This window comes from Tenrec ecaudatus, chromosome 13, assembly GCF_050624435.1.
Source record: "Tenrec ecaudatus isolate mTenEca1 chromosome 13, mTenEca1.hap1, whole genome shotgun sequence".
NCBI classification, from domain to species: Eukaryota; Metazoa; Chordata; class Mammalia; order Afrosoricida; family Tenrecidae; genus Tenrec; species Tenrec ecaudatus.
The window spans coordinates 1,789,991-1,801,999 of record NC_134542.1 but is presented as its reverse complement, the minus strand read 5'-3'; the positions used below and the strand labels follow the sequence as shown (position 1 = coordinate 1,801,999).

General features: G+C 52.0%; 1 protein-coding gene across 1 annotated transcript; it reads left to right on the top strand.

The window, feature by feature from the left end:
* Positions 1-10,619: 10,619 nt before the first annotated feature.
* Positions 10,620-11,567, top strand: LOC142424787 (olfactory receptor 9S13-like). Its single transcript, XM_075530123.1, has one exon. It carries the CDS (start codon positions 10,620-10,622, stop codon positions 11,565-11,567), a length of 948 nt encoding a protein of 315 aa, XP_075386238.1.
* The last annotated feature ends 442 nt before the right edge of the window (positions 11,568-12,009 follow it).

Sequence of the window (12,009 nt, the reverse complement as noted above, 5' to 3'; positions counted from 1 at the left end):
GGATTTTTTTGTTGGTAATCCCTTGATAACCTTTTCTATTTCTTCTATTGCTATGGGTCTGTTGAGATTCTTGATGTCCGCAGAGGATAGTCTAGGGAGGGATTGTTTTTCCAGGAATTTGTCCATGTCTTCCAAATTGTTGAATTCATTGGAGTACAATCCTTCATAGTACTGTGTAACTATCCTTTTTATTTCATTAGGGTCTGTTGTAATGACCCCTCTTTCATCCCTTATTCTTGCTATTGAGATTTGTTCCCTCCTTTCTTTGGTTAGGTTTGCCAATGGTCTATCGATCCTGTTTATCCTTTCAAAGAACCAACTTTTAGCGATATTAATTTTTTCCATAGTTTTTTTATTTTCCCTCTCCTGAATCTCAGCCCTGATTTTTATAATTTCTTTTCTTTTGCTATTAGTAGGGTTGTCCTGCTGACTCAGCTCTAGTTTTTGTAAATTTTGTGTCAGCATTTCCATCATGATTCTCTCTTCCTTTCTTAGGTGTGCTTGTATTGCTATGAACCTTCCTCTGATGACTGCCTTTGCTGTGTTCCATAAGTTTTGGTACGTCGTGTGCTCATTTTCGTTGGTTTCGAGAAATTTCCTGATTTTGTCTCTGATCTGCACCAATATGCACTCCTTTTGCAGTAGAGAGTTATTCATCCTCCAATTATTTGCTCTTATTTTCTTTGTCTTCCTTTTGTTGATTTCCAGTCTTATGGCACAGTGCTCAGAGAGAGAGGACTGTATTATTTCAATGTGCTTAAATTTATGTAGATTTGCCTTATACCCCAACATGTGGTCTATCTTCGAATATGTGCCATGGGGACTTGAAAAGAATGTGAAATTTTAAGTATTTGGATGAAAAGCTCTGTAAATATCTATTAGGTCAAATTGTCTAATTGTGGAGTTTAGCTCTCTAGTCTCCTTGTTGAGTTTCTTTCCCTGTGATCTATCTTTCTCAGTGAGTGGTGTGTTGAAGTTGCCCACTATAATTGTCGAGTCTGTGATTTCTTTCTTAATCTTTTGGAGTGTTTGGTTGACGTACTGAGCTGGTCTCTCATTCGGGGAATATATGTTTACAATGCTTAGTGGTTCATTGTCTATCATTCCCTTGAGCATTATATAGTGTCCCTCCTTATCTCTTTTTATGGTTTGCACTTTGAGGTGAATTTTATCCGAGATAAGGATTGCAACCCCTGCTTTTTTTGTATTGCTGTTTGCTTGGTAGGTCCTTCTCCAGCCTTTGATTCTCGGCCTATTTTTGCCTGTATCCTTGAGATGTGTCTCCTGTAGGCAGCAAATGGATGGGTTGTGTTTCCTAAGCCATTCTGCTAGTCTCAGTCTTTTAATGCCTGAGTTCAGGCCATTGATATTCGCGGTTATTATCTCCATGTGCGGATTCTGTGATGCCATTTTATACCTTTTGTGTTGGGAGTTTTCCTACTTTCCTTTCTCATTAGTGTGTGTTTTGTGTGTGTATCATTCTTGACTTCTTTCCATCCTTAAGCCATTGCTATCTTGGGGTCTGTTTTCTCTTTGTTGTGCTCTGGGTGAGGTTGTTCTATGTGTTGGTCTCTTATTTGTGCTTGGTGAGTGTTGTTCTTCTGCCCATACTGAGTCAGCGAGGATCTTTTGTAAGGCTGGGTTTGTTGTAACGTATTTTTTGAGTTTTTCCTTGTCTGGGAAGACTTTTACTTCTCCATCGATCTTGATCGATAATTTGGCTGGGTAGAGTATTCTTGGATTTGCGTTGTTTTCTTTCAATTTTTGGAATATGTTACTCCACTCTCTCCTTTTTTTCATAGTTTCTGCTGATAGGTCTGAGCATATCCTTATGTGGGAACCTTTATATGTGATTGCTTGCTTTTCCCTAGCTGCTCTCATGATTTTCTCCTTTTCCTCAAAGTTGGATAGTTTAACTATTATGTGCCTTGGTGATTTCTTCTTGGGGTCCTGTCGTGCTGGTGTTCTTTCAGCCTCCTGGATGGTTGCTTGGTTTTCATTCATTAGGCTGGGGAAGTTTTCCTCCAAGAATTCTCTCGCTATTGTTGCAGATGACTTCTTTGTTGTGTCTTCCTCCGGTAGGCCAATAATTCTAATGTTGTTCCGCTTCATAGCATCAGACATAGCTCTTAGGTTTTCTTCGGCTTCTCTGATGCTCTTATTAGATTTTTGTTCACGTTTATTAAAGTCTGCTTGGCTGTCCTCCACGACACTGATGCGGTTCTCTGATTCCTCCAATCGATTCTCAAGGAACATGATTCTGCTATTGTTTTTCGTTATCTGCTCCTTAAGCTCCTGTATTTCCCTTTGGTGTATGTCTTTTATCTCCTCTATCGTTTCATCCTTTTTCTGTATTGTTTACCTCATATCCTGCATGGCTCCAAGCAGCATTCTGAGAGTTTCTTTGTATGGCATCTCAATGTCCGCTTCTTCTATGTATGTTGCTATGTTCAGGACATCTTCTGCCTTTGTCTTTTGTTTCTCCTGTTTTTTCGTTGAGGTCGTTGGCAGTGATGGCTGTTTGCATTGAGTTGTTTTTGAGGGAATAGGTGCCATTTTCTAGTCTCTCTCTGGAAGACTTATAGGAATGCTTCTTCGATCTGCCTACAGCTGATTTTGCTACGGGATTAACCTACCACTTTATCTTCCTGTGGCTTCCCTATCAGGGGAGTGCCCCAGATAGCAGGTCGACTGCCTGCCCCAGTGTTGGAGAGGCTGGTCTGAAGTTCCCGCTATTGGTTTGAATATTGATAAGTGTTGGCTGAGCTGCCTTATGTCCCCAGGTACACAGGCAGGAACTCCCTGGTGAGAAGTCTGAGGAGTATCCCCTGGAGAGCAAGCAGGCCTTACCCTAGCCTTGGGCTATCTATGCAGGGTGGAGCTCACCTAGCTGGGTGTGACCCAGGCGCAAATGCCCTAGGGCAATGGGAGTGCCCCTAAGTCCGAAATGGAGTGTGAGAGAGCAGGGCAGGAACAAGGGGGGTGAGAAAAATAAAAAAGTGAGACTAGACTGTGCAGGGGTACAGGGAAGCGAGGGAAGCAAAAGAAACGATGTAGCTGAGTCCTACTCCCTGCCTGTGGACCTGCAAGGGCTTACTCCCTGCCCCAAGCCCCAGCAGTAGTCCGCACCTGAGCCCCAAGAAGGGTCGCAAGAAAGCTGCTGAGCAGCCCCAAGAGAAGTGGGGGGACAGAGAGCAGAGATGTTAACAGACGCCGCAGTGTAGCTGAAGCTTGATCCCTGTCTATGGAGCTGTGGGGGTTTGGGTTTAGTCCCTGATCAGACCACGCAGCGCGGCTGTGCCTTGAAAAAGCCCCTGCGCAGCCCTCCAAGGCTGTGGGGGAATATAGAGCAGAGACACAAACAGAAGCAACAATGTAACTGAACCCCTATCCCTGCCCGTGGAGCCCCAAGCATCCTGTCCCTGCCCTGAGGCAGGTAAGGGAAGACTGTGGCTGTGCTGAGACCAAGCCCTGCTACAGGCTCCAAATGGTCCCGCCTTAGGCATATCCGGCACCTGGGCTAGGGGCAAGCCCCAGCCGGCTTCCACTGAGGTAAGCCAAAAGCCCCCAGCCCCTCAAAACCCCGTGGATCTGTGCCTACTTATCTTTATGATGCACCTCCTGCGATCCAGTGGCGTTGCATTTCACTCTGAGCAACTCTCCTGGGCTGGATTCTGCGGAGTCCCTCTGGTGTGTGTCACTCCGTCGCCATGTTCCCGGAAGTCCCTCCTTGTTATAATCTTCTTATTAAAATTTATTCTGGAAACTGAAATAAAGTGAAGTTGGCCAGGTCGAGAATATCCCTCCAAATGCTGTTTGACTCTCTGCTTGGAAAGCATGAATTCAGACCTTGTGAATTCCAAAGCAAATATAAAGTCTAGAAGCATCTGTTAGCTCCTTGTTGAAAAATCCAAACCTCCTGCAATGACGTGGAGCATGGGCAGGGCTGAGTTGACTGTGTGTTGTTTCGGTGGGTAGCAAGAAGGCCAGGGAGTCTCAAAGCAATCGCAGAGGTCAGTGAGGAGAGGTGACCAGTGTCTGTCTACAGCAGTGGTTCTCCACCTTCCTAATGCCAAGACCCGTTAATGCAGCTCCTCATGTTGTGGGGGCCCCGAAAACCATAAAATTATTTTCGTTGCTACTTCATAGCTGTCATTTTGCTACTGTTATGAATCAGGTGACCCCTGTGAAAGTGTCATTTGAGCAGGCAAAGGGTCACAAACAGCAGGTTGAGAACCGCTGGTCTACAGAGAGAGAGAGCACAGCCGGTGGACAGGAAATCAACTCGCCACACATGCAGGTATGAGGGGTGGTGAGACACGAAGAGGACCTGAGAATGCATACAAAGAGGACACGCATTAAAGAAACTGACAAACAAGACCTGTATTAGAAAAACACAACAGGGCGAACAAGAGCCAACTCTGACGTGTGTCTGGGCGAAGCCCATAGCACCGGTCCTTGGGCTCCAGGCTCCCAGTCTAGAGGGCGCACAGTCCAAACTCCAAACCCAAACTCACCCGCACCAAGTCAGTGCCAACCCACAGTGACCCTGCAGGGCGGTCAGACTGCCCCTGTGGGCTTCCTAGAACTGTCACTGCTTGTGGGAGTGGAAGCCTCTTCTTCTTCCCCGGGAGCGGCTGCTGGTTTCCAACTGCTGACCTTGGGTTAGCAGCGTAAGAGTACCTTCTGCGCCCCAGGTTTCCCCAAGCTATCCAAGAGCTTGCGGTTTACATGGGGCTGCCAGGGACTAAGACACAGAGCAGGCTGGTCCACTATCCACGAAGTTCTGTGGACAGTGCCTCCTAAGGGACAATGCCAGGATGGTCTTTAGAACAACTTGTGAGGATATGCTGGGAAACACAGCAGTGAGCTCATGGACTTGCCCACCCTCAGGGAGCCAGGAGGGCTTGGACTAGGCTGGGCAGCCACACAGGGTGGGCTCAGCTGTGTAGTCCGCATGAGAGAAGAGGGGGGACTCTTGGGCATCAAGGTGGACAGGCCAGCTAGAAGGCTGGGTGTGAGGCACCTTAAATGAAGTAATCCGAGAGAGCAGCCTTGCAGTGGTCAGTGACTATGGTGGCAAGGCCCAAGGAGGAAGAGTATGATTATTCAATGTGGGGGCCATTTGACGAGTGAGTGTGAAGGGGCCTATAGCCTTAAAGCTTCAGTAGGGGGAGAATCCCGGGCCCCCTTGATCAGGCGCCATTGTTGGTTTTGTTTGGAGCCATTGAGTCGGTTCTGTCCCACAGTGACCTGATGCACGACAGAAGGGAACACTGCCCAGTCCTGAGCCATCCATGTGGGATACCACTGATGCAGAAGTGGTGTCCATCCATCTCATAGAGGGCCTTTCTCTTTTCTGATCCCCTCTGCTGTACCAAGCATGATGTCCTTTTCCAAGGACCGGTCTTTTGACAACATGACCACGGTATGGAAGACAAGGTCATGCCATCCTTGCTTCTAAGGAGCACTTTGGCCTTACTTCAGAGACAAGTTGGTTGGCCCCTTACACAGTCCATGGAAATATCAATACCCATCTACGGCACCAGAATTTCAGTGCATCGATCCCTCTGAAGTTTTATTTATTCAATGTCCAGCTCTGACATGCATAGGTTGCACCTGAAAACCCAGGCCTTGGGTCACACGCCCCTCAGTTCTCAAAGTACGCTCCCTGCCCTCCAACACTCTAGAGCAGTCTTGTACAGCAGATGGCCCCAATGTGATGTGGCTCCTGATCCCTTGGCAGTGGCCCCCATGAGCGCTGATTGTGTTTACAACAAGACGAAGTCCTCCACTATTTCAATGTCTTCTCCATTTATCACGATGCTACATATAGGTCCAGCGATGCGGGTCTTAGTTTCTTTGCACTGAGTTGTAATCCACAGGAGAGGCTGCGATTTTGAGTCGACATCAGCAAGAGCTGCAGGCCATCCTCACTTTCGGTGAACAAGGTGGGGTCACCTGCATAGGGCAGGTGGTCAATAAGCCTGCGTCCAATCTCAATGCCCTGATCTTCTTCCTGTCAGCCTGCTTCTCTGGTGATGTGCTCTGCCCGCAGGCTGACTAAGCATGGTGGGTGGATATGAGCCGACACACACCTTCCCTGAGCTCACACAGGGCATTCCCTTGTTCTGTGTGCACAGCTGCCTCACACCCAGGACACGATCCTGGTGCGTGGATCGTTCCACGTGGGAACCACTCGGGGAGCACAGGCGAGGATGCCGCTGACTCTGGGCTGCATCCCGGGAGGGAGCCCCTTTTCAGGTGCCCCGGGACAGGCGAACTCATCCATGTCTACACAGAAAGGGGGAGTGTGTTCAAGAGACAGGAAACTGTGCACTGCATACCCCACAGAGGAAGCCGTGGCCCCCGGCATGAGGGACTGTGGCCGGGAGCCATTGTGAAGACGTCCAGGGTGTCCTGGTTGATGAATGGACAGCAGTGGTGGAATGTCCAGGAGCAGGCTGAAGGAGGTGAGCGGTGCCCGGGCTAGTGCTGGCGCTGAGACCCGCATACGCTGCACTTGCTCAGAGAGACACCCACAGCTGCTGGTGAACTCGGGGATGGTGGCACCTGCTTCCCAATAAACTGCAGGAGCCCAAACGCAGCAGCTTGAAGCCTCGCTCTGGAGAACACACAGCGTGAGCAGAGACGGAGGGAGAGTGGGTGGCAGGGCTGTGGGCCAGCTGTCCCCTGAGACCTCCGGTCCCTCTGAGCTATGTAAGCTTCTCCTCCTATTGACCCTCCAGGGGCTGTTGGGGGACTTCAGCTGCCTCCACCCCCTCTCAAGGAGAGATGATCAGACATCGGCTGGCACCAGTGCTGGGGCCTCTCGGGACACAGAGGCCAGGAGTGAAAGCTTTCACCTAATTGGCCATGGGAGGCCCAAGTCCTTGCCTTGCCAGGAGCAGCGAAAGGTCCCTGCAGTGACCCTACGGAGCCAGCTCTCCAGCATCTCACTGCTCGCAGATGGGACCCGGCATGAGGAGGTAAACCTCCTTCCCTGGACTGAACACTGAGCAGCCTCCGCCCTTAGCATCTGCAGCTCCTGACCGCAATTGGAACAAAGGTACTCCGCTGTCCCTTCCCCTCCCTCACTCCATGCACAGAGGTGAAGGTCAGAGGAACAGAATAGGTGCCCAGTTGCCAATCCTCACCATCAGTGAAGACCAGGGTTAGGAGCCCAGTGAGCCCAGGGACACAGCCCAAGTTGCTGTCCTTAGGCAAAGTGTGACCAGCATCTTCAGGTGAAGTCAGGGTCCCACCTGCAATGAGTACATTGGGTAGGACAGGCTGTCCATTCAGAGCCAACATGTGTGTACCCAGCAGACTGTCATGGTTGCTGTCAGTTGGCACTTGCTGAGAAAAGTCCTTCCCTAGCCAAAGCCTGGCCCTGGCTTCCAGGACATCAGGACACAGCCTCCCAAAAAAGCCAGGAAGCAAGTCCCCTGTGGATTCCTCTCCAATCCGGTCTGACTCAGCCGGAGGCTCCATCCTCTGCATTCCTCAGAAACTGGGGATGGCAGGGAAATGGGTCTAGGGGTCGCAACAGGGACGAGGGCTAAGACCCAAGGGGGCAGGCTCCATCCTCATTACAGTCACACGGGCTCTGTCGCATTCTATGAGGACGCTTCCAGCGCAGACGTGAGGCTGCTGAGAAAGAGGATGACCTCTGAGGGGGACCAGTTTCCTCTGTTTGCAATCATCGCAGCGGAGAGACTGTGATGCCCGTGGCCCTTCCCGCTCCCTCACGGAGCCATGACGGCCATTCTGGGATTGTACGCGTGTGTGTGCATGTGTGCGCATGCGCGTGTGTGTACACCTGCATCAAGACAGCAGCGTGGTAGGAGGACAGTGGAGGAGGGATCGCTCCCCCTAGCAACAACAGGTCCCCCGCATGTGTGAGCATGGTGCCCATCACAAGCCCAGAACCAAGAGCATGGAGCAGGACAACCCCTGCCTCCGGCCTAGCATCCCCCCAGGCATGTCTAGCACCAGGGTGGTCTTACTAGCCCTATGCTATCAGGAGCAGGAGGGGACATTGGATGACCCTCCCATCCTCCCCATCATCTGTGGGAGTGGCTGGTTCTCACTGGCCAGCCCCAGGCCTGCGTCTTGGAGAGACGCAGGGTCAAGCTCTCCCCTCTGGAGAGTTCCTTTCTATGCAGCACACTCTCAGCAGGGGCCTGCCCCAGAGGCCTGTACAGCCGCTCTGACATCTGAGACCTGGCTATGGTGTCAGCTGACTCTGGTTCCTGGATGACGCCCACCCCATGCCCTCTCTGACCCAGGGTCCCTGTTAGGGGCATCTCAGGCCAGTCTTTGTGGCACTCCTGGGCACCAGGTTTTTCAGGGAGCCCACCATGCTCAAACCTAAGAGCATCTGGGAGGATTGCTCAGGGTGGGCAGTGTTTGTCCCATTGTTCATACGGTCAGTGTGGGTTGGGACCAAGCTGAGGGCACCTAAGAGCAACACCCTGCTCTGCTATCCCCTGCATATCCCCACTGGGACCATGATGAGCTGGAGCAGAGAATGTCTGTCTGAGTCTCACCAGGGAGAATGGCCATCCTGACTAAAGCAACCTGGGCCCAAGGAGGCGCCAAAGGTCGGGGTGTGGGCAGACTGAGGGTGAGGGGCCAGTGTGTCCATCCCTGCTGACTCTTGGACCCTGGACTTGGTTGCTGTGTCCTGTGATCTGCCTGACAGCTTGGGCAGCCCCCTGAGGCCCCAAATAAACAGAAACCCATGCAGATAAAGGAGCCCTGTGTCTAGGGACAGGAAGAAGAGAGTGGAGATGAGAGCAGAGTCCCACAGGGGACACAGGAAGACAGGATACACTGGAGCAAGCTGGATCCAAGTCAGCTCCCAGGGTCATGATCAGTTTGTAGGGTACAGTCAGGGAGCCCCGCAGAGCCCATGGCTGAGTGACTAAGGCAGGAAGAGCAGGGAGATGACCAGGTAGTGGCCGGCACTGAGGACGACCTGAGACCACACAGGATGGTAGTATGCCCTTTCTGGGGGATGTGACCACTGTGCTAACCCAAACAGGGCCGTTGAACAAAACTGCCAGCCTTCTCTGTATTCACTCACCCACCAGGCATCCAACTTCTCATAGATCCATGCACCCATCAATCCACCAATCCATCCATCCACTGATCCACCGATCCATCCACCGATCCAGCCATCCATCCATCCATTAATCTATCCATCTATCCATCACTCTATCCATCCACCGATCCATCCATCCATCCTTCCTTCCATCCATCCACTCATCCATCCATCTGTGCATCCATCCACCCATCCACTCACCAATCCATCCGGGCATGCATCTATCCATCCATGCATCCATCCATCCATCCAACCAACCATCCATCGATCTCTCCATCCATCTAGCCATCCATTCTCCTTTCGATCTATCTATGCACCCATCCACCTATTCTTACATGATCCATCTAGCATCACACACATCAATCTATCCATCCATCTAGCTTATTGCCTCTTTTTTTCCCCATCCATAGCAGCAGCTCAGCCTTGCCTGTGCCAATGTTCTGACTCACACGGAAGCTACCTAGTCGGCTCTTTCTCGCTTTTCAGTAAGTCCTCAGCAGTAAATAAGAATCACATAAGGAGCCAGTACGCAATAGATATATTCTTTAAGAACCTAAACTGCAACCAGGGACGATCGCCCACAGTAAACACACGGGCATCAACTCTCAGCCGACCTCTCACTAGCTCTGCACATTTGATCACCGCTGTCCTCGCCAGAGAGCGTTTTAAAGCCAATCCAAGACCCAGCTTCCTTCTCTACTGCAGTCTGAACCTCTGGCATGTGGGGAGCCGTTCGAGCCTCATACCCCATAAATGCAGCCGCCGACCCCAGACCTCCCTGTCCACGCCCTGAGAGTCCTTTCCACCTTGGTCTAAGACCATTCCCACCATGGCTGGTGTCATACGTGTTATTGGGTGGCTTCGTCTGAAGCATGTTCTCACCAGCAGCAGGACCAGCTCTCACACCAACATACCCCGATTTCCTTTGTCATTCATCTGTTGAAAGCCCCAAGTCATTTCTCAGGTAGAATTTCCCAGGCTTGTTTGTGGTCAAGCCTATGTGTCATGGATTTAACTGAGTTCTCCCTAAATACGTGGTGTCCCTGAGTCTCAGTGATAGGGCAGTTGGGAATGACGCGGTTGGGCAGTGCCATCCCTGTGCTTGATCTGATGTGGAAAGGGAGCATGCAACACCCTTGAGCCCTTGCCGGAGTGCCCCGTGGGTGTGGCCAGAATCACCCTTGATTTTACAAGATATTAAAGGGGAGAGAAGCCAGGACACAGAGGGACCTTTCAGAACAAGAGAGCCTAGCTGAAAGAAGCCCCCAAATAGAGACCCTGCTGACGCAGGGGACAATGATGGAGCAGAACCCCCTCCACCACTACAACCCCATGTCTCTGTCATCTCTCCAGGCCAAGTACATCTGGAGGGAGAGCACACAGGACACTGCGATCCCTTAGGCAGTAGACAACTTAGCACCATCCTCCAGGGGACATGTGGTGGTGGACGGAGACCCCTGCCTCCCCCTGACTTCCCTCTGTCCTGCCTCATCTGATCTCCAGGGCCGCAATGACTCACAGCCACGGGAACCTCTCGGGGCTCTCTGAGCAGCAGTTTGTGCTAGTGGGATTTGAGGGCGGGCTGGAGACCCAGGCACCACTCTTTGCTCTCTTCCTGGTCCTGTACACGGTGACCGTGCTGGGGAACCTCACGATGATCCTGGTCATCACGCTGGACGCCCGCCTCCACTCGCCCATGTACTTCTTCCTCAAGAACCTCTCCTTCCTGGACCTCTGCTACTCCTCGGTCATCGCCCCCAAGGCCCTGGCCAACTTCTTCTCCTCAGACAAGGTCATCACCTTCGCTGGCTGTGCCACCCAGTTCTTCTTCTTCTCCCTGCTGGTCACCACTGAGGCATTCCTCCTGGCGGTTATGGCCTATGACCGCTTCATGGCCATCTGCAACCCCCTGATATACCCAGTCACGATGTGCCCCGCAGCCTGTGCCCGCCTTGTGCTGGGCACCTACTGTGGAGGCTGCCTCAACTCCATTGTGCAGACCAGCCTCACCTTCCGCCTCCCGTTCTGCAGGTCCCGCCGCATCAACCACTTCTTCTGCGATGTGCCGCCCCTGCTCCAGATCGCCTGTGCCAGCACAGCTCTCAATGAGCTGGTCATGTTCGCAATCTGCGGGCTCATCATCGTGGGCACCTCCCTGGTGGTCCTCGTCTCCTACGGTTACATCACTGTGGCCGTGCTGAGGATGCCCTCGGCCACCGGGAGGCACAAGGTCTTCTCCACCTGTGGCTCCCACATGACGGCCGTGTCCCTCTTCTACGGCACCGTCTTCGTCATGTACGCCCAGCCGGGAGCTGTGCAGTCCATGGGGCAGGGCAAGGTGGTCTCTGTCTTCTACACCCTGGTCATCCCCATGCTCAACCCCCTCATCTACAGCCTGCGCAACAAGGACGTGAAGGAGGCTCTGGGGAGACTCGGCCAGCGCCACGTCACAGCGTGAAGGTGCACTGGGTGTGGGCACAGAACTTCATATCGTCCGACTGCCCAGTAGATGCCCAGTAGGCCCAGGTGCTGGGGCGAGCTTTACAAAAGAAGAGGGACACATAGGGGATTCAAGGTGCAGTGCAATCGACAGCGCTGGTTAAAAACGTGAGCTCTGGGGGCCGATTGCATCACGCTGCCTTTCCTGCAGGTGCAGTCAGTCCAGCACGTCCCCAGCTCCTGTGCAGGTCAGTTGGGTCCTCTGCTTGGGGTGGTCCCAGTGGTCTGCCCTTTTCTAGCGTCTCCTTGTTACTGCCGTCTACACTGGCCTTACATGTTCCGTGGATGAGAGACAGGAGTGTGTGCATGATGGCGATCCGCACGTTTCGGCTTCCACTTTGTGGCTGTCACTTTCACTCTCACATTGTGTCTTTACACGAACATCACCCTGTGTCGTGAAA